Below are 21,476 nucleotides of genomic sequence, written 5' to 3' on the forward strand. Positions count from 1 at the left end.
CTACAACAGAGTGAATTAAATAGATGTATTCATAGTTGGGGTCCTAGTGAACCGGAATTGATCTCTTCATCGATGGTAACTTGAAAGCACGTTGTAAGTCGCTCTGGATACGGCCGTCTGCCAAATGCCGTAAATGTAAATGTAAAATGTAAACATAACCTGTGCTCCTCTGGTATTTTAATAATCATGCAGTATTTTATTATGTGTAGTTACACATTATTTAGTGACAAAGACTGAAACGATTGTATCAGGAGTGAACTCTGCCACCTCATGCTGGAAAGTCAGCATGTGGTTTATTTTTTTAAATCCTGGGCTGGAAACGCATCTATACATTTCAGTTCAGAAACGCTCTCTTGGCATCCCTTTAGCTACAAAAAGGGTGTCAAACAATACTTACAGAAGGGGTCACCATTTGACTGTCATTTGACTGTTAGAACCCTTGCAATGTTGACTGTAATCTTTAAATCTCCTGTTTAAATGAATGAGAATCCCACACAGTGCATTACACAGTCAACCGTGTTGTGAACGAGTGGATGTGGGATGGTAGTAACCTGGTGGGTAACACACTCGACTATGAACCAGAAGACCCAGGTTCAAACCCCACTTACTACCATCGTGTCCCTGAGCAGGACACTTAACCCTGAGTGTCTCCAGGGGGGGACTGTCCCTGTAACTACTGACTGTAAGTCGCTCTGGATAAGGGCGTCTGGTAAATACTGTAAATGTAAATGTTTTATAGCATCTAAAGCAGCTCTGTTCTCTGTCCCTGACTGGTGAAGCCTGTATGAAATATTTCCATCGTTTCGTGGGAAAAGAAGCCAGGCAGAAGGTCCGGGAATCTGTTCGATAGTGAGAGCCACAAAATAATAATGAGAGTGCCACAAAAAACAAAGAAGTCAGCGACTCCAACTGGGACTCTGTGGCAAGATATGAACCCCCTCCGAACTGTTCCGATCCAAGCGGAGGGGGTTTGAGCTACAGCAGGGAATAGAACACAGAAATAACAACGTCCAGATTTTCCCAAATCAACTTTCTGTCTCTTCTGCAGACCGGAATGGAATCAAACTGAGCAAATAACGCACAACCTAAAATGATAAAAGGTGAGTCGCGGTCACAGCGCCACACCAGAGTCCCACTTCGGTCGCGCCGCCGCCATCTTGTTGATCGGTTGATTTTGATGTGTGTGTGTGCGCGTGTGTGTGTGTGTTTATGTGTATGAGTGTGTGTGTGCGCGCGCGTGTGTGTGTGTGTGTGCGCGCGCGTGTGTGTGTGTGTGTGCGCGCGCGCGCGTGTGTGTGTGTGTGTGTGCGTGTCTATGTGTATGAGTGTGTGTGTGTGTGCGCGCGTGTGTGTGTGTTTATGTGTATGAGTGTGTGTGTGTGTGTTTATGTGTATGAGTGTGTGTGTGTGTGTGTGCGTGTTTATGTGTGTGTGTGTGTGTTTATGTGTATGAGTGTGTGTGTGTGTGTGTGCGTGTTTATGTGTGTGTGTGTGTTTATGTGTGTGTGTGTGTGTTTATGTGTATGAGTGTGTGTGTGTGTGCGCGCGTGTGTGTGTGTGCGTGTGTGTGTGTTTATGTGTGTGTGTGTGTGTTTATGTGTGTGTGTGTGTGTGTGCGTGTTTATGTGTACGAGTGTGTGTGTTTATGTGTGTGTGTGTGTGTTTATGTGTATGAGTGTGTGTGTGTGTGCGCGCGTGTGTGTGTGTGTGTTTGTGTGTGTATGTGTGTGTGTGTGTGTGTGGTTATGATCACGCAGATTTAAATCTCGGACCGTGCGCGCTACCGGTCGTTCGGGACCCGCCCCTCCACGCAGGAACATTTCCCGCGAGTTTTTACACCAGCGCTGGGCCACAGACTGCTCCTCCCTGTCGGGTTCCGGTCCAACAAGATTCGCGCCTCGCCAGTAAGTTTGTAAGCGAGTAACTTGTCCTTCAATTTCATAGGCGAGCGGGTTCAAACAAACTAAAAAAAGACATAAAGTAGCGCGCAGATGCATCCTTCATCCTTCCTCCTTCATCCTCCTCCTCCTCATATCTGAATGCCAACGTGGTGGAGATCCGGGTACACAATGTACCACCACCCTTCTCATGTAAAACTACTGCGCAGGAGATGGAGGAGAGAGAGGGAGGGGGGGGAGAGAGAGAGAGGAGGAGAGAGAGGGAGAGAGAGGGGGGAGAGAGGAGATAGGAGGAGGGAGAGGAGAGAGGGTAGAGGGAGAGGAGAGAGGAGGGAAGTGAAGAGGGAGGGGGGGTAGAGAGAGGGAGGGGAGGGAGGGGGGGAAGGAGGACGAGAGAGAGGAGAGCGGGAGAATGGCAGGAGAGAGGGAGGAGGAGAGAGAGAGAGAGAGGGAGGGAGGAGAGAGAGAGAGAGGAGGGGTTGGAGAGGACGAGAGAAGAGGGAGAGAGAGGGCTGGAGGAGAGAGAGAGGGCGAGAGGGAGGGAGAGAGGAGCCCGGCCGTGGAGCGGCGTTGCACAACGTGCTTGGTTGTGGAGTTGACGCCTCCGTCATGTGGCGAGGACGCGGCGTTCTGTAAGTAGCAGGAATGGCGTAACTAGTTTGTGTGGTGAAGATGCCAGGGGCTTCGTCGCTGTTGTGGAGGTGTGTGTGTGTGTGTGTGTGTGTCTGGAGAGGTATTAAGTGAATTTTTGGTCGCTGCTCGCAGTGTCAAGTGACTTTCTCGGCGTGACACGTGCATGTCGGCGTGTTGTAAAGTTTTCAGGCCGCCGCCTTTACTCCGGGTCCTGCGGCGGAACGAGCCGCGTCTGTCCACCCCCCCACCGTGAGCTCTATTTTTGGACTTTCTCTCCCTCTCTATGTAGGTCAGTGTTGAGGTGGAGATGTGCTTCTCCTCATTGTTTGGCTGGAGGGGCATCTGCCGGGCGCGCCCGTGGGTCCAGCGTGATGGACCGCCCGCGTGAACCCCAGGTGACCGGTGGTCAGTCAGCGTAGGTGGAGAACAGCAGAGCGTGGAGAGGACGGGAAGACAGTGTCTCGATCTCCCGTCTGGGAGCCTGGGGTTGTGATCGTACGAGAACGGCGCAGATGTTCCAGTTTGGCTCTGGAGACTGAAGGAACGAAGGGGCGCGTTGCGATGTTGAGAGACGGAGGGACGGATGGAGGGATGGAGGAGTATTCTGGGTTAAAACAGTAGTGGGACGGAAGTCTCCGAGATGTCTGCATCTCCAGTTTGGGGGTCCGTGGCCGGGAAAGGGGTGTAAATCGTGATGATCTCGGTGACGACGTGGCCTCTCGTGCGTTCTGCTCTCTGATCCTCCGTTCGGCTTTATTTGGGACGTGGACCCCTGAGCAGCTGAATGTGCTGAGGTCACCTACAGAGTGACATCACCCCATGTGGGGAAGCACCTGGTTTTTTGGAATCGGCCTTCGCTAGAACCGCATTTTACTCGGGTCTTTTTCACAGTAGCTGGATTTTCACATCTCATGCTGAAATTTGCTCGTTATAGAAATAGAAATGATAGAAATGATGAATAAATGTTAATAAACTGTCTATGAAAGTGTCCTTGTGAGGAAGGAATGCTTCTTTAACCGATTTACTTCTCTCCCCATTTGTTTTTTGAACCTCATCTTTTCCGGATAGTCCCTCTTAAAGAGCTCCTCCGCTGTAGCTGTCCTGTTTCTCATTTATGAAAACGTAACACTCTGCCTCGAAGTCCTCGATGGATCAAAGAAAAAAAGGAGGAGCTCCGTCCCAGTCCCACGTGCCCCTGTCAGCTTGTCCAGTGGCGCCTAGTAAAAATGAGGAAGGTAGGGAGGACACTAATGGAAAAGATGGATCCTCCGGTGACAGGGAACTTGCGGAGCAACAGAGGTTTTCGACTAAGAGACCCGACCTCTCAGAGGGCAGCATGAAGCTAAAGGTTGGACTTGGGACAAAACGTACCAAGAAGCCCCCCAAGATCTTAGAGAACTACGTGTGCCGTCCCACCACGTCACTTAGACAAAGTCGTGGAAGTAGAAAAGGCGGCGTCAAAAATGAGGAGGTCGCTGGGGCCAACCAGTCGGGCGGTTCCATGTCGAGAAACAGCCACACCTCAACATCCTCATCCTGGGTGACATCACCAGCGGCTCCAAACACATCTGTAGCTGTCCCAGAGGCTCCTGTCTCCAGGACTGGAAAGAGGGTAAGACTTGTCCCCTTGGCATTGTAGTTCAAACACATATGAGTAGATCTGCCCTTAATGTTAGTAGAGACAAGGACTTTAACTGAAGTAGGTGCTTATCATATGGCATACTATCTCAGATGCTTCTTCTGGCTGTTCTCTGGTGTAAGGATAATGCACAAATAAAGGGATAAGCAGTACAGTAAATGTCAGGCTTCTTCATTTCTGTTAGCAGTAATTTATAGCTACCAATAGCAGTGCCTCTCAGGAGTCTATTTATACCTCTCTTCTTGTACCTGCTCTCATTTCTCTCTCACTCCCTCACTTCTTTGTGCTCGTTCTCTCATGTTTTTGTCTCAAGCTGAATTGTGTGAATTTTTATTTCACCCTTTGTAGTCATATTGGCTGTTTATTTATGAATAAATGTAAATAATGGTGTCAGTCACCCTCCTGGAGTTGGAACACGTGTAAACTCAGGTCCTCATTGTCAGTTTTTTTGTCTCTCTCTCCATTTTGGTCTACATAAATAAATATGACACAATCATTACATATTAAACAATATAAAAATATAATAATAGCATACCTCTTAAAACCAACTTAAAAGACCTTCTCCATCTCCTCCTTTTTTTATTTGTAATTGTAAACATTAGCATAGTAATTATCACTTTCTAAAAATATCTTGTGTCTCTGCAGGCTCCTCCCAAACTGGCACAGAAGGCAGAGATGAAATCAGAGCTTTTTTTGGAAACGAACCAGATTGATATAAACAATAAAAAACTTTCCAGTGATGGCAAGACACGTGTATCTACACCCTGCAAGCAGACTTTATCCCCCACTCCAGCAGCGTCTCCACCTTCCTCTTCAGAACAGCACTCCGGTACACACGAGGGGTCAAAGGTTATCAGCGAAGAAGCCCAACAAGTCAACAATGGCGGGAAATCTGGGAATGCAGAAATGATTCCGAAGGAGTTACCTCATGCAAAACATCTAAAAAAGGCCAGTAAACTCCATACGGTCTCTGTCTCTGAAGCTGGGAACCGTGGCGCTAGACCACATGTGAATCCTGCCCCTCCGTACCCAGTTTCCACCATGGAAAAAATTTGTCCAGTTGGATCTAATCAAACTGAAGATGTCCACAAGAAGTTGCCTTCCTCCCCTGGTGACATTGGTACTATCAGTGACAACAAAATGAATGAAACCAGCAACAATAGGACCAGTCCTTCCCATTCAAACATCTTAACGTCTGTGGAGAATGAGAAGAGCAAAAAGAGCACTATGGGCAAGATTTGCCCTCATGATCCTTCTCCAAAATCATCCTTAAATGTAAACCAAAGTGTAGGACAAGTGCCTGTTCAGAGAGGGGAAACAACTCCTAGTCCTTCCACTCTATCTAGTCAAATTACAGTAAATGTGCCTGACACAAACATAGCATTAAATCAAGAAAAAGAAGCCAAATGCATAGATAGTTCAAGAGAGTTTGGCTCTGAACAAAATAAATTAAATCAAGGAACCAAAGGATTCTCTGGTGGCCAAATTAGAAAGAGAATGAATCAAACTGACAGTCAGGATGTTTCCACTTCAGAACCAGATAAACCTGTGAAGAAGCGCAAACGAGAACGATGTTCTCGTTTGACACAAGGCAAGGACCCCAACGCCAGCAGTCGTTGTTCAATGCTGGTGCCAAAACCACTTAAAACCCGCAGGCCTGTTGGAAGACCACCAAAATGCAACCAGCTGCTCAAGGCCCAACCAAAGAAGAGAGGTCGACCAGCAGAGAAAAAACATGCTCTGAATCCAGTCATCAACACAAGTTCTCACAGATGTACCCCTTTCCTGATCAAGTCCAAAAATGAGAAGAATGGGTCTATTCTGTCTTCAGATAAACTTACAAACCTTCCAAAACCTATGCAAAGAAAAAGAGGTCGTCCAAAACACTCCTCTCCTTCCCTTCTTCTAGAAAGTCGAGGTTGTAATGCAACAGAGGAAGCTGCCGAGGATGACTTGGACTCAAGTTCAACAAGTAATGGACACCAGGTAATGAAGTCTATTATTGGCAAAATCAACAACATGAGGACAAAAAGAAGGAACTGGCTCTTGAATCATATTTTGTCAGGACCAGGGTGGAGAGACAAAGCAGACTCTTCTACGGGAAAGAAGATAGGGGAAGTATTTGGGTCAAGTTCATCTCCAGTACACCCTTTACCTCCCTTGGCAGCACCTTTCAGTGGGAATCTGAGTTCACAAATCAACATCAGCAAGAAGGGAACAATTTACATGGGCAAAAGAAGAGGGCGTAAACCTAAAGTGTCCACCAGTTCTAATGCACACTCTCAATCTCCATGTTCTCTGCAGTCCCATACGGTCCCTTTAAAATCCTTTCCCTTCAGTACACAATCTGCTGAATCCTCAAGTCTTTCACCCAACCTGCTATTCACAGAACCACAAATTACCAGTTTTATAAATTCATCAAAAAAGCAACTCTTTTCAAATGCCTCATCCTCTTCACCTCACGTTTTCCAAACTCTTGGCTCACAAGGTTCAACCTTTGTCACAGTTCCTCTGAAGAAGTCACTATCTTACAATGAAACGCCCAATCAATCCCATGATGGAAAAGTATTTCCATTTTCATCTCCCTTGCCAGTAACATCGTTGAATGAGTTCAAAGACACCACAAGTTCACCTGGGCATGAATCTCATAGTGAAGAAACATTACTCTGTGACAGAGGGACAGTTATGAACAGCACCCCAAATTGGTGTGAGAAAGGCAGGTGCAGATTTGGTAGTACAACTCTGGGAGTGGGCATTGGGATGCAACAGTCGAATGTTGTTTATTCTGGGATGACATTTGGGATTAACCCTCACCAGAGACCATCTCCTTCCATCGTTCCCCATGTGAGCTCTGACGCTTTTCCTTATACTAGGGTACATTCTTTTAGGAATCAATCAACCTTAATCAGTCAGAGGGAAAAGCACAAGCATAAGTACAAGAGAAGTGTATACAGCTGCCCTGGTTACATGATGAAGGGTCAAAAACAACAATGCAAAAAGAAGTATTTGCAACTCAGGGGAAGCAGACAAGATCCAGATTTCCTGACTGAAGTGGAGGAATTGATTGTAAGACTCAGTGAGATCCATATAGTACATCAAAGGAGTATCCCTGAAGCTGTGCTGGGGGTCGATGGGGTTGCTGATGGAAGCAGAATTGGAATTAGCACTCGGTCCCACAAACTTAATTGTGTGCCCCAAAATGTTCTACCCACCATTTTTCAAATAAACTTTAGTGGATATTACTCACCTCAGTTGGCATATCCATATGACCCCCTGCATTATGTAAAGAAGCCAAGCATGAAAAACAAGATTGGGAATGTAGCTTCTACAGATGTCTCTGTTGTCCATGGACTTGGCTTCCCGTTGTCCCGAAGTGGGTTATACCACTCTTCTCATGGAGTGCCATACACTTCCATGCCTCTGGGTCTAAGCTTTTATAAAAGGTACCCTTCTGCTGAAACTGTGTTTCCACAGTCAGAACATTACCCTTCATTAATTTCACGTCCTTCATACGTACATTCTCAACATCCCTTTCACCTCTCAAATGATCCTACTAAATTCCACAAGAAGAAACACAAGTTGCTGAGACAGGAAAATATGGGAGAGGGGGAAAGAGTGCCTATGGCATATCCTGACTCGAATCGCTCATCTCATTGGGTTGGTGGACTCAAATACAAACAAAGACATAGACATCATGTCCAGGAAGGAGAGGATGAAATAGGAGAACATCTTGGACAACCAGGATTTGGAAAAAAAGTGAAGGGGCAAATGATGGATTCTTTGACCTGCAACAGGTTTGGCTTGCAGACATCAAGAGTCACAACAGACCTTCAGTTTACCCAATCCAGCTCCCCTTCTTCAACCTCAGCAGAGAAGTCCAAATTCAAAAGTGCAACATTTGACTGTTTGGGCACTTCTGACCCATCACAGTTAAAATACAGGGAAAAGAGATGCTGCCTTCAAAAGCCCTGGCTAAAAAGTACGTCTTTCTTGAATTCCAATACGAGCAAGGGCTTACTTTCAAGGGGACGAGAAGACATTTTGCATGGTTCAGAGGGTGAGGGAGATTGTTCATCACTAATGACAAATGCTCTTTCATCACAAGAACATGTCAACCTTTTCACAAGTGCTCTGAATCAAGACAGAGATGGGACATTTGGAAGCATGTCTTGTATGATTGGTCTTTCCACAGAACCAGGTAGGACACTACGGAGTGGCCGCTGTTCTTACCCTCAAAGCGTAGACACAGGTAAGCAGAGACAAGACATGGTGCACCCTTGTCTTTTAAGGTGTTGGGGGAATCCAGAAACGAAAGGAATGGGTACACAACAATGTCAACCCAATTGCATGTGGGACATACACAGCGCCCTAATTAGAGCACGGCAGTGGTGGTAGCAAGTAGAACCTGGTTCTTCATTCCCAGTAGAGCAGCTAGTGAATAATGAAGCTGTCTGTGTCTGTTCTGCTCTACTCCATTCCTGTGCTTGCGGTGTGAGGAATGGTCTGAAGTGTTGCAGCAAGAAAGTAGCTGTAACCCAGACAACAAAAGGGGATTTCTTCAGGGATCACTGTCGGATTAGAAAAACAGGTCAGGAATATTGTGTGCATGTAGCATGAGAACATGAAGTGTTACTTATAGTGGGCACACATTGGTTGTCCTGTTTAAAAAAAAAAAACAGTTTTAAACCCAAAATGTAAGTATTGGGTGGGTAAATGTCAAAGCATATCCTAGTTTGCCACAAATGCATTACTCCTCAGATTGTCACTTAAGAATTTATTTGAATGTACCGTTGTGCAGTAATTTACTGGAATATCCTAATTATTCTACCGAAGGTAGTAATTTGTTGAATTGAGTGCTTGTTCCCTGGGATGACATCCAAAGCTGAGAGGGGGACAGAACCCACATACTTGAAGGGCACATAAAAGCAAACTTTGGAAGCTCCTGTTGTGTATTTAAAACTGGTTGTTTTATTAAAGTTTAAATATGTGTAAATATTGTGCAATAGTTTGCCTATTATATAAGGTTCATTATATCTGTTCTTAAGGCGCTCATAACACGTGGATCCTCTTGCTAAATGAACCACAAGTCAAGATAATGAATAAAATACCCCACCAATCCTGCCAGTGTGCCCTTTAGAAAAAACACTCGATTCTTCCACCTGTCTCACAAGCCAACGTCTGTTTAAGTTGGAAATGGAGAACGGAACCAAGACGGTGGTCAGAAAGATCCATAAAATTTGGGTCAAGGGAAGAAAAACAGTGGACTGAAATGTGCATTTGCAATCTAAGGAGACGGCGAATAGGAAAATGGAAATGAGATGCTGTAGTGAGAAAGTGAATTAGACAGTGAGAAGGAGGGAGAGGGGATGTTTTTTTCTTCAGAGAGATGGAATATTTTTGGCAGGAACTGTTTTAAACTAACCAGAATCATATGTGCCTGAATATGCACTCTCCTACTCCAGCTCCTTCTTCATTCATCCCATGAATTTTATTTATGAATTTTTGAAAATCTACTTGTCTTTCTCATTCTATAATCATGTCAGGCTACAATTGGCATGATCTGGCACTTTAGGTTGACAAGTTTGTGGCGTCTGTAGATGAAGGTCTGCATTCTGGTGCTTATGCACACAGTTTTCAATTCTATCTAATTCAAACATGGCAAATACTAACATTCAGGTTTCATCATTGGGCTTCTTCTTTCTCTCCCCCTGTCTTTTTTCTATCACTGGAAAATGCTGAGGTCAGAGAGTAGCCTGCTTTTTACATCAACTCCATGCATATGTCACTCCTCTTCTCGTCTCCATGTCTTACTCTGTGTGTGTTCCTTTTTTGGATTGTACTCTTGTTTTAGTATAAAAGTGATTGATGACGACCCCTTTTTTGAGGCACAAAGTGCCAGAAGCTCGGACAGCGTTGAGAGTGTATAAATGTAATACCCATCATGCTCTGCTGCAAACTCCCTACTGACTGCTGTATGCACTGTAAAAATGTGGTGTTACCTCGTTCTACAAGAGAAGGTCGCTCTCTCTCTCCCCTGATTTCCATGCACGGCACTCGCTGTTGCTCTACTTCTACATTAACCTCGAATTAATTCCCATTTAATAGTGAAACTGTATTGCTTACAGCTTCAGTAGCACTTGGAAGTAGAGGGTTTTAGAAGAGGTCATTCAACTAATTCAATAACACATTAAACCTGAACAGGACACTGGGTTGGGATTCTTTGGTGGGGACATTACAATGAACAGAATAATTAGCCTTTTGTGATTGAATAAAAATAAAAGTATGTTCTTATGGGGAAACAATTAAAGTCCTATACATATATTTTGCTTTTTTGCCTACAGGAAAGGACATTTCCCGAGATCCAAGCTCTAGTGCTCTGAAGGTTTCAGGAGATGGTCTTCATTGTAATCAGGCACACCAGAGGCCATCTAATCGAAGGCAGCACACGCAGCAAACACAGTCCTCTCTGCACCCTGTCACCAGGAGACATGGGATGTGGAGGCCATCCTCCTCCAGCTTCACTAATTCACAGGCTCTTTTGATCCAGCCTTCTCCACTGCAAACATACAGCCAAGCCTTCGACCACTCCTATAAGCGGAATCTGAATCACCTGAACAGGATTCTGCGAGCCAAGAAGATACAACGGCAGGCCATCACAGGGAACAACATGGTGAAGAAGAGAGGACCAGGGAGGCCCAGGAAGCATAATCCACCTCCTTCTAAGCCCTGTCACCAAATGCCTGGGCAGAAACACCTGGTTCAGAAAAGACAGGGATTCAGTAGTCTACTGGATGTGTCAGAAGCTGTAGTACTGAGTCAAAACAGGAGGGGAAAGAAGCCATCAAGTACAGAGAGACATGACAATGAAGGGAACAGACCAAAAGGATGCACAAAAGACAATAAATTCTCTCAAAAGGATGCATGGATTATCAGAAGGTATACTTGATATATATTGATCACAGGACACTTGATGGGTATTTAACCACCTGAAATACACATACAATGTAAATACAATTGTAGAATGCATTTGAAATGGCAGAACTATTCAAAACATTGTTATGCCTGAATAAGTTAAAATCTGGCACCTTTAATAATATCTTGCCAGTACAGATAAATCTTACACATCCTTACAAATTCTACCATTGTATCTTGAGAATGACACCAAGCTCTGTATTGCCTCTTTGAGGCTGACATCTTAAAGGTCCCCTGTCATCACTTTGTGAGATTATTTAACATTAATATGAGTTCCCCTAGCCTGTCTCTGGCCCTGCAGTGGCTAGAAATGGCGATAGGTGTACAAAGTGCTTTGGTCCTTCCGATTCGCTGTTCAGAGAGCGGCAGCTCATATGGTCGGATTTGGAATTTGTCCCCTTGTGTCATCATAAGGTGAAAGGTTACCTCCCAATTCTCAAGCGTTTTCCACCCAGAGAATTTCCCACCCCTCCCCTCTCGACCGACTGTCATGGCCTCCAAACGTGCGAAGCATTACAGTTGCTCGGTGATTGGATGTAAAAATGAGCTCGATTTTTTTTTTAGTTCCATCATGTGAGACTGACTGTAGAACCAGTGGATTAATTTTATACTTTCTGCGGCTTCCTGTCTGGGCCAGACATTGTGGTTGGTGAACGGTGTTGATGACATCATTTCCGTGAATGCCCCCTCAACTACTATAGGCCACGCTCCTCCTCATTAGCATTTAAAGCTACACACACCAAAATGGGACGTCCTGGGCAAATCTCATTGTGGGACTGGCTCAAAGTGTCTGTACTAAGGATGAATTTTGGAAAGAGACTTCAGATACAGTATTAAGGGAATATATATAAAAGCAAAAAAATGTTAATGTCAGAGGACCTTTAATGGTGATGTTGGAGTGTCAGCTTAAGGAATAAGTGAGAATGTAATTGAAACAGTACTGGTAAATTGGCTTCTCACACTTGTTTACAAATGCAATTTGCAGGCATACAAGTGCATCTTAAATATTGAATATCATGAAAATGTAGAATTGATGAAATGCTATGAATGTAAAGTCGTATTTTTTCATTTTGAAAAAATGTCATACTGTGATCTAGTAACTGATCTTGTAACTTGTTATAGGATCGCCCTTATCCAGAGCGACTTACAACTGCTAACCATACAATCAATACTTGGCTAGGGTTGAATGGTTTTAATTGAATAATTTGTCACCATGTTCTAGTTTTTGAAATGCTCTAATACCAGTTTGTTTCCTATACAGTGGATCAACAGGCGGAAGGATCAAGAGCCATTGGAACTTAGCTTCCATTCCTACAACTGCATCTGACCAAGCCCGACCTGACACCCAATGGTCAGTGGTATCTGCTCAGCCACCCAAGAAGAAGTTCTTGATGGCTGGTCTGTACTCAGATGTGTATAAAACAGATGAGTAAGTTTAGACATGTGTCCACACAAATCAGATTTCTTACACTTTGCTTTCATAATCAATCCTTTTGTTATTTCCATTTTAATACTTCCATTACTTTAATTAGGATGAATATAAGCAGTCCACTGACATTAATGAAGAATTGTTCCTATCTCCTTTTACTTCAGCCACTATTAGTCATATGTTACACATTAAATTATGTATTTCTATTTATATCTTTGCTGCATAGCCCTGAGTCTCAGCTTCAGCAGCTGAAGAAAGATGTGCTGGACTATATCCCATGCAAGCATGAGTATGGCTTACTACCAGCTCCCATTCATGTGGGTGAGTCTCTCACTGAGAATTTACAGGACAGATAGGCCTAATCCACAGAGCTGAATCCATGGTCAGGGAGTTTATGTACAATGTTGGTGGTCTAGTGGGTAGGATTCAGCGCTCTCACCGCTGCGGCCCGGGTTCAATTCCTGGTCACGGAAGGTTTGTGAGATTTTTAAGGGTGATTGGTTAAAAGCAGAGGACACATTTCATTGTGTGCACGTGTGCTGTGCTGCAGCGTATCACAATGACAATCACTTCACTTTAAATACTTCACCCAAGCTGAGAGACGCAAAGCAGTCTTGATTTTTTGTACCTGGAAGTACCCCACAGAAAAGTTGTGTCTCCAGAGCATAAAAATTGGTTTGACTGGTTTCTGCAGAAAGGCTTCACTTTAAAAGAGCTCTTTCAGTGACGACTCAGACAAGTCGAACTGCACTTACGGAATTAGAGGCGAGTGGCGCTCCAATAGGATAAGACAGAGCGAGAAAGACATGGGTAATTGAGAAAATCTGCTGGTGAATCAGAGTTGAAACAGTTTGTGATGGGGAGAAAGGTCAGAGAAACATGGACCATAAAAAAAGACAGGAAAGATGGAAAGTGTACGTGTGTACTTACACATCAGACCTCTGCCCCCCCCCCCCCCCCCCCCCCCCCTCTCTCTCTCTCTATGTCTCTCTGTACTTGAGTGTTCTATTTGCATGGATATGTGAAAAACATGCATTTAAAGGGAGATGTTTATGACAATGTATTAGTAAGGAAGTGTGTGCTGGAATTATTTAATCAATGCTTTCTTGAATATGGTGTGTGTTTAATCTCTTTCTTTTATATCTGTGATTTTTAGGAAAGTACCTGAGACTTAAACGCATTGACTTCCAGCTCCCCTACAACATCCAGTGGCTCTGGAAACACAATCAGGTACTTGCTATTGTCATGGTTACTGGAGCCAGTGGCTCTGACCCTCTCTTACTTCAAGAAAAACAGCAGCGTATCTTACCATTCAGCCATCTGGACAACAGCACCACAGCATCATGTCCTGAACCAGAAGTAAACGTTTAACCCACTTAACCTTCAAACTTATCTGGTTCAGTATGTGCATCGTATATTACATATTGCTGCTAAAGGCTCTCAAGAAAGTTGCAGTTGTAGGAAGTACAGTATTTGTATAGTATTTGCCAATATTGCTTCTCCCTCCCTCTACAGTCAGCAGTATATACAGTATTATATACATTATTTACTTGTATGCATATTACTATTTGCATTCTGATTGTTTTGGAAATATTGGTATTATGATGTTTTGTTATAACTGCAGTTAATGCTAATTCTTGTGACAAATAATCACATCTTGTTAGCAGGCAGAATGTGAGACACAAACCCCACTATTTTACAATGAAGACTATTGTAATGTCATTGGAAATTATTTTCTATTTGAAGAACTATTGCTGTGCTCTCTGACTAATTAGGACTTGATCAATTCTAAATAGATAGAATTGACCATATAATACCCCATTGGAGGGACTATAAGGCTGAAAAACGTCCCCAGCGATCACCCCTGAGAGTTTCATTTAGGAAGGTGTGGCCATGAGAGTGCTCGGAGATCTACTAACGTCAGTATCCATCACTTCACAGCTTGGCAAGAAACCAGATGTGCCGCTCCACAAGATCACATCCAGTAAGTACTGGCATGTTCTTGTTAAAATGTTCTTAGTTTTAGAGAAAGCAAGATGTTGGTATGTGATGCATGACACTGTGTGAGTGTGTGTTTTGCTCAGGCTTTTTTCTTCTTCGCTTTTTCTTTAGATGTGTTTGTGGATGTAAAACCGCCCCCAGAATGCAAAGCCGCAAAGTGCAACTGTACACCCACGGATGGTTCCAAGAGCTGTGTGAGCGGCTGCATCAACAGGTTGAGCAACGAAACAGTTACATTTGAATTAACCATAGTGTTCTCTGTCTTAAATTATAGACTGACATTTGCACTTTTTGCTTTTGGTCCCTGCCAGTGTGTTTGCATCAGTATTTGTACTGTAATGCCTGTTCTGGATTGGCTTTTAAACTGGTTGCCACATTAAAATAAACATTTGCATCCTTCTAGTGTTTCTCTTGTGATGCCGCCCAGGACTAATTTACCATATTAGTGCACTGGTGATAAATTGGTGAGTTCTAAGCACTTTATCCCTCTGTAATCCCACATGCAGGCAGCATTTTTTGGAGTGCTCTCCTGGGGTGTGCCCAAGTGGGCCTCAGTGTGACAACCAGCACATCCAGAGACGCCAGTGGGTACGAGGTCTGAAGCCATGCTGGTCAGAGAGCTCCGGCTGGGGTCTCTGCAGCACAGAGGCTCTCCACGCTGGCCAGTTCATCATTGAGTATGTCGGGGAGGTGGTCAGCCCACAGGAGTTCCGGTAAGGGCAAAAGAGAGGGAAAGAGAGAAACTTTAGGAAAGTTTAGCCACATGAGAGAACTGGATGAAAAAAATGAAGATAAAAAAGAGAAAATAAAGGAACATGCAGTGATAATTATGGTAATAGTCTACTGGAATGATTGTGTTTTGTATGTGCATACAGAAGGCGAGCTGCTCAGCATCGCTATGAACAGGATGCTCAAAGATATCTGAGAGTGAGCAGTGACATTGTCATCGACAGTCACCACATGGGCAACAAGGCTTGTTTTGTTAAGCAGAGCCCTGAGCCTAACTGTGAGCTTCAGAAGTGGTGAGTAAACCCCCACAGAACTCTCCAGGAGTCTGCACCAGAGACAGCTGCTCCATATGATTCATTTTGTTAATAGAATAATAACCAAATTCACAAGAACACTGGCCCTTCATATGCATGTGGCTGCTATCATTGTAACTGGGTACATTCACCATAAATAGAATGAAATAGTAGTTTACAGGCTGGTGCAGGTGGTCACATATTCTGACATCTCTCAGGTTGGTGAATGGGATTTTCAGAATTGGCCTTTTCGCTCTGAAAGACCTTAGCAGGGGAACAGAACTTACCTGCAGCTATGCAGTGTGCTCCAGCACAGACACACAGGTGGGAGTTTTTGCACCTCACTCTCTGACTTTCTCGCTCTGTCTCAGACATGCAAACGACCACCTATCATGAATCTTTTTCTATTTTCTCCAGAAAGTGTGTGAGTGTGACTCTGATCAGAGTGTCGGCCTCAGCAAGGGACAGGAGAAACCTGTGGGTGGTGATGTATGTGGGGTGGAGACACAGGTGAGAGTCAGCACCACCATCCACTTCATGTCCTTTAGGATCATTAAGAAAACAGTAGCACATAATTACAGTCTGAAGAATGACATAACCAAATGAATGCAGCAGATCTAAAGGAAAAATACACTGTACTTCTGCGTTAGCGGATTTCTGATTCCCATCTATTTATAGTATCTGTGCGTAGGTCAAACACAAAATTTCACAAGTTCTAGAACTCCTGCCCCCTGCTGGCCTAGAGGACAAATCACCGCAACTGTGCCATAGAAACCTCTCTAAGAAGCTGAATAGGCTGAATAGTGTACTCGGTTGCCGGCCATTTTTAAGGCATTATTTAAAAAATGATCTGCAGGAAGAGATGACACTAAATTCTGGAGCATTCATTCACTAAATGTTTTCCATATGCAAATGCAGGTTTATGAAGATATGTTGTATAATGGTCTGAAATCCCGCCCTCTGTGTCCCTCCCTATCGCCCAAGCAGGAGGCATCTCCTGATGTTAAGGTGTCCCTCTTTCTCAAAATGAAGCCCTTCTCTAGGAGAGAAAGGTAAGACCAGGAACGTTCCTCCTGTGTTTGCGCGGATGTCATATTGTACAGCCTAACTGTTATGTGAGTTATTTCTTGTTTTTTGTTCTGGCAGGGACTTTGTGCAAAAACACAGCATCTTCCTCGTAAGGAACTATGAGAGCATGAGAAAGAAGCTGTGGAGAGATGGTGAGGCTGAGCAGGAGAATATGGGGGAAAAGCAGGAAGGGGACAAGTTCTCGCCCACGAGCATTCCATGTGAAGCCAGCAAGTCAGGTCCAGGAGTGTGTGTGTGTGTGTGTGTGTGTGTGTTTTAAATTGGCTGGAATAAAAGTTCCCTTTTCTCCTGACCCATGGCAGATCAATCGTCAGCCCACTCCTTTAAAAATACACTGTGTGTCAAAATATAACACTGAACAAACACAGATTGTTAGTTATGTCAGAGCTCGGCCATGCCTATAATCCGCAGAAACGTTCCTTAGTGTGCACTCACTAGATCAGATTCACCAAAGCCTGCCAGGCCTTTTCCTACCGCAGGATTTAGCTTTGTCCTCTGCTTCCATCTCTCCTTCACGCTCTGTGGCAGTAAAACTGGATGTCCTCCTGAACCCAGGCTCCATTTCCATGGAGCATTACTGAAAAGCCCTTATGAGGACATGTGGTTGTATCCTTACCGCTGTAAGGATAGATGTCTGTGGCTTCGGTGCAGAAATAAAAATATTGAGGCACTGATAAAATGGTATGAACTTCATTTGTACACGCTGACTCTTGTAAGTAAGTCCCAGAGCCGAGGCCTGAAAAGTGGGAACATGACTAGAGGGTTAAAATAAGCAGCAAATTAAGAGTTTTGTTTCATGCTATTCAGCAACATGAGTTTGTGACTATTTGTGTTTTATTTGAATGGTGCAGATATCTTCACACAGTCTGAAGATGCAGAAACGGATCACCTCATCAGCGTCTTGAAGGACATCTGCGACCTCGTCACACAGTACAAGGGTGCGTATTCTGTCTGCAGTCTCAGAATAGCTGTTCACTTTGATACATACTTTAGTGATAAAGTAGTTTTAAAGATCTGGCCGTGTTCTGGATCTGTAATTCCTTCTTGTTCTTGGCCATGATGGTTTCGTTTTTGCCTGTTTTAAAATACTGGAGATGGATGTAAATGTTTGTACGTTTCTTCTCTGACCCAAATTGTATTTATATCTTCTAGACTCTGCTGGTCATGTTCTTGCAGCCCCTCTACTCAACCTGCGATCAAGGAAAAGGTATTCTTGTGCCGTGAACTGCAACGTAACACGAACAAATGAAGCCACAACCGCCACTAACCAACAGCAAAAACTCTGTTTTCACCCGTACAGAAAACTTCGGAGCACAGGCTCTGACCCTCTGGACCTGACCACCATTAAAAGGAAAATTCTCTCAGGTCACTATAAATGCCAAGAGGCCTTTGACAAGGACATGCTGCAGGTCTTCCTCAGTGCAGAGGTGACTTTGTCCTCCTGTACTCATACATGTGTATTTTTTTGGTAATTGACTCATTATTATGCACATTTTCAATGCTGTGAACTGAGGGTAAGATCCATATACTACATACTCATTTTCTTTGCTCTGCTGCTTCCACTTTTCCATCAGAAGTACTACGGGAAGAAATCGTCTGTCGGCCGTGACGTGTGTCGCCTGCGGAAGGTGTATCACCTCACTCGGCGTAATGCAGCAGCACATAATCCCATAGTGCTGGAGTGTGACCCTGGTGAAGGACGAAGTCCTGGTGGCCATGAGGAGATGGTTCAGAATGAGAAGGACACGGTGAGCCACAGAGATCGTACTGGACAGGCATTTACAAATCCATGTGTGGAAACCTGAACGGACCAGAGCGCTGTGGTTAGGGTGAGCTAAGCTGTGAACTATTGCTGCAAAATGTGTTTGTCAGTTTAGTGACAGATTTGGATGGCTACCTTTTGACTGGCACTAACCAAAACACCTTTTTCAGCAATAGTTCCAGTATGGGAGAAATCCGGGGGGAAAATATTTCAAGAGATGTCTGGGAGAGGGGGTTCACAATCAGCACACTCCAAGAAATAAGGAAAGGTGGGCAAGTGTGGCTGTGTGTGTGTGTGTGTGTGTGTGTGTGTGTGTGTGTGTGTGTGTGTGTGTGTGTGTGTGTGTGTGTGTGTGTGTGTGTGTGTGAATAAGTGTGAGTGTTTCTTATTGAAGTGTGAGTGCCTTTCTTATTGATTTTGCTCTTAGAAGATGTCATTTGTGAACTGAGCAGGTCTACCTGTTTCTCCCAGCCCCACTGCAGTCTGTCGAGAGGACAGCAGGACAGCGGGGACTTTGCCACCACCGTGGTATTAAAGACTGAAATGGACCGGATGGAGGCTCAGAAGAAAAGACTGGACATAATAGTTCTGAGTCTGCTGCAACACAAGCCCAGCAAAAACAGTAAGGAAGGGTGGATTGTAGTAGGAGGACAGATGGTGGGGATGGGTGCAGCAGGAGACATGAATATGAGACATGGATAGAAATAAAAAAATAATTTTGGAATAGATAAATCAGGCCATGAAAGCTTAAATTAGTTTAACAATGCCTTAATACATGAGGTGTTTTTATTTGACATTAACAACAGTCAAGTCCATGTATTCATACTTTATTTCCTTCTTTAGTATTTACAGGAACCATAGGCAGCATCTATGATAGCATCTAAGAAAGAGGATAATAAGACAATAAGACACGTATAATTTATATTTTCTTCCTCCTGTGTAGTGATGCCTCACAATAGTGTTCCAGAACCACATCACCAACCCTTCCTCTCTAACTGTGGACAAAGCGGCAAGAAAACCAGAGAGGAGGCGAAGAGAACAGAAGGTTAAACAGCGCAGGGCCTTGTGTGCATTGCATGTAACTCTGAATCATCGTAAGTTGACCGATGGTGACCTTGGAAACGATGATGATATAATGCCCACAAATTCATATGGAATGTAAAAGATGTCCAATACAAGGATGCAAAGAGAAAAGTAAAGTCCAAGAAAAAAGTGTATGCTGCATACTTAAGCATGTTGGTGGACACTTAGCAAATTGAAACTATGAGAAAACACATCTATGCTCACACACACACACACAGAATGACGGGCTTCTGAACCACCCAAAGATAGCTGGACCCCTGATATAACAAGATGAAAATTGCCTCAACTGGGTCATGGTCTCGAACTTTTAGACAATGTGCCTTTCCCTTTATGCTGTCCTCCGCAGAGAGATTATGTACAGATCTTGATCCCAACCTTCTTTTTATTATTAATCACATAGTTTGCTATGTAGTTGGTGAATCCACACCAAATGTAAAAGGGAACATTTATACAGTAACACTATATATTGTTATTGAATGTATTGCTGTTTATATATTTAGTGAGACGTGTATGCAGTATTGGTCTCTGACCTTAACAAACCAGCAGAGTATGGTTTACAGAATTTCAGATGTAACTTTAACTTATTACAGAGTAGGAAAAATATGTAGGAAAATTAACATACCACAGTTAGTAACAGAGAATGTCAAGTGTATTATCTACAGCAACATTTTGTGTGTGGGGGCAGAAGAGGCTTTAAATGTATATTGTGTAATGTCTGTCTTAGATATACAGATATTAAAAATAATGCAAGTGTACATACTGTACATAGCCAGTAATATAAAGCTAGCCTTAGATATGCAACAGGCAATCTCTTTTTCAAATATTCTATATTACTGTGTTGGTAAAACATTATCAGTGTATTAACTAAATGTTGCCTTTAGGACAGGAGTTATAGAAGTTCCAAATAACTTATGTAACACAATGAATACACTTGTGTTTGTTTCTCTTTGGTCTGTTTCATCTTTGATTAATTCCAACATGCAATAAATAATTTGGACCAGTCATGGAGAGGATGAAAGATGTCTTTGTGTTTTATGTATGAATCAGTCTGTCTATGCTTTGGTATAAATACATACAGAGCAAGAGATTAGTCCAAGTAGGAATAGTAGAAGTATGATATATATTAGTAAATTCTTAGCTGAGTATCAGAGTGGACATGGTACAAGATGTCACTATACCCTCATTTTTTGTGGATGACTTTAGCAATAATTATTCACAAGCAATTCCCATGGTCCCTTCAAGAGGCCAGACTACTTCATAGCTACCTGTTTCTGAGTCTAGGCTTAAAACTTCAGCCTTCATTACTCTCCATGTATTTTATATTGTACTTCTTATGTATATTTGTATGTCTCTTTATGTTTGTACATTACTTTGGTGCAGTGGAATTGCTGTTAAAGTGCTTTATAAATAAAGTTGACTTGACATGAAACGCTAATTATTACAAACACAGAAGGATCAATCATTTTTACCATTTTACTGTGAGAAATGTAAAATTTGACACTGCAATTGAACACCTTTATCTATGATATAGTTATTCATAAGAAACAGACAGCAGTCTGCATTGGAATTATATTGCACTGGAAAACACAGTGAAGTGGTGGCAACGCAGCCTCAATTCACCATAAACAAATTAAGTGAGAGTTATTGCAAACATTTGTCCTGTTTACAGTCATTTTGCTTGTAATATAAAATGTATACACATGAAGTTAAACTTTTTAAACTGAATTAGTCAGAGATGTAGTGTGCTCATCAGACATCAGTTTAAGAAGTCCAAGAAGTGTCATTAACTAAGTTGAGAAAACTAAGCATCCAAAGAACACATTAACAGGTTGAGAAGACAAAAGCAATAACTCTATTCTGCAACAGAACAGCAATAAAAAAAAGTTCTGACTTGAAAATAGAAGTTATAGGAAGATGAATCACATACATTTACAGTTGCAGCATTTAT

General features: G+C 43.3%; 1 protein-coding gene across 11 annotated transcripts; it reads left to right on the forward strand.

Annotated features, from left to right (window-relative positions):
* Positions 1 to 959: 959 nt before the first annotated feature.
* LOC114790103 (histone-lysine N-methyltransferase ASH1L-like) lies at positions 960 to 20,541 on the forward strand. Of its 11 annotated transcripts, none has more exons than XM_028979840.1 (21): positions 960 to 1,100; positions 3,600 to 4,143; positions 4,816 to 8,419; positions 10,512 to 11,106; positions 12,404 to 12,571; positions 12,798 to 12,892; positions 13,728 to 13,801; positions 14,513 to 14,555; positions 14,684 to 14,786; positions 15,079 to 15,285; positions 15,448 to 15,594; positions 15,813 to 15,918; positions 16,012 to 16,104; positions 16,579 to 16,646; positions 16,741 to 16,901; positions 17,535 to 17,621; positions 17,836 to 17,890; positions 17,984 to 18,110; positions 18,258 to 18,431; positions 18,917 to 19,067; positions 19,389 to 20,541. In XM_028979840.1, the coding sequence occupies exons 2-21, from the start codon at positions 3,679 to 3,681 to the stop codon at positions 19,493 to 19,495; spliced, it is 6,630 nt and encodes a 2,209-aa protein (XP_028835673.1). In that variant the 5' UTR covers positions 960 to 1,100; positions 3,600 to 3,678; the 3' UTR covers positions 19,496 to 20,541. The 11 variants fall into 11 exon arrangements, 8 of the variants coding, with proteins under 8 accessions (XP_028835673.1, XP_028835672.1, XP_028835671.1 ...); XM_028979839.1 differs by lacking the exon at positions 960 to 1,100 and adding an exon at positions 1,757 to 1,904; XR_003749767.1 differs by lacking the exons at positions 960 to 1,100; positions 19,389 to 20,541 and adding exons at positions 2,431 to 2,530; positions 18,616 to 18,713 and having other exon boundaries at positions 18,258 to 18,512; positions 18,917 to 19,058.
* Positions 20,542 to 21,476: the final 935 nt, after the last annotated feature.

The sequence above is a fragment of the Denticeps clupeoides genome, chromosome 5 (assembly GCF_900700375.1).
Source record: "Denticeps clupeoides chromosome 5, fDenClu1.1, whole genome shotgun sequence".
In the NCBI taxonomy this organism is placed as follows: domain Eukaryota; kingdom Metazoa; phylum Chordata; class Actinopteri; order Clupeiformes; family Denticipitidae; genus Denticeps; species Denticeps clupeoides.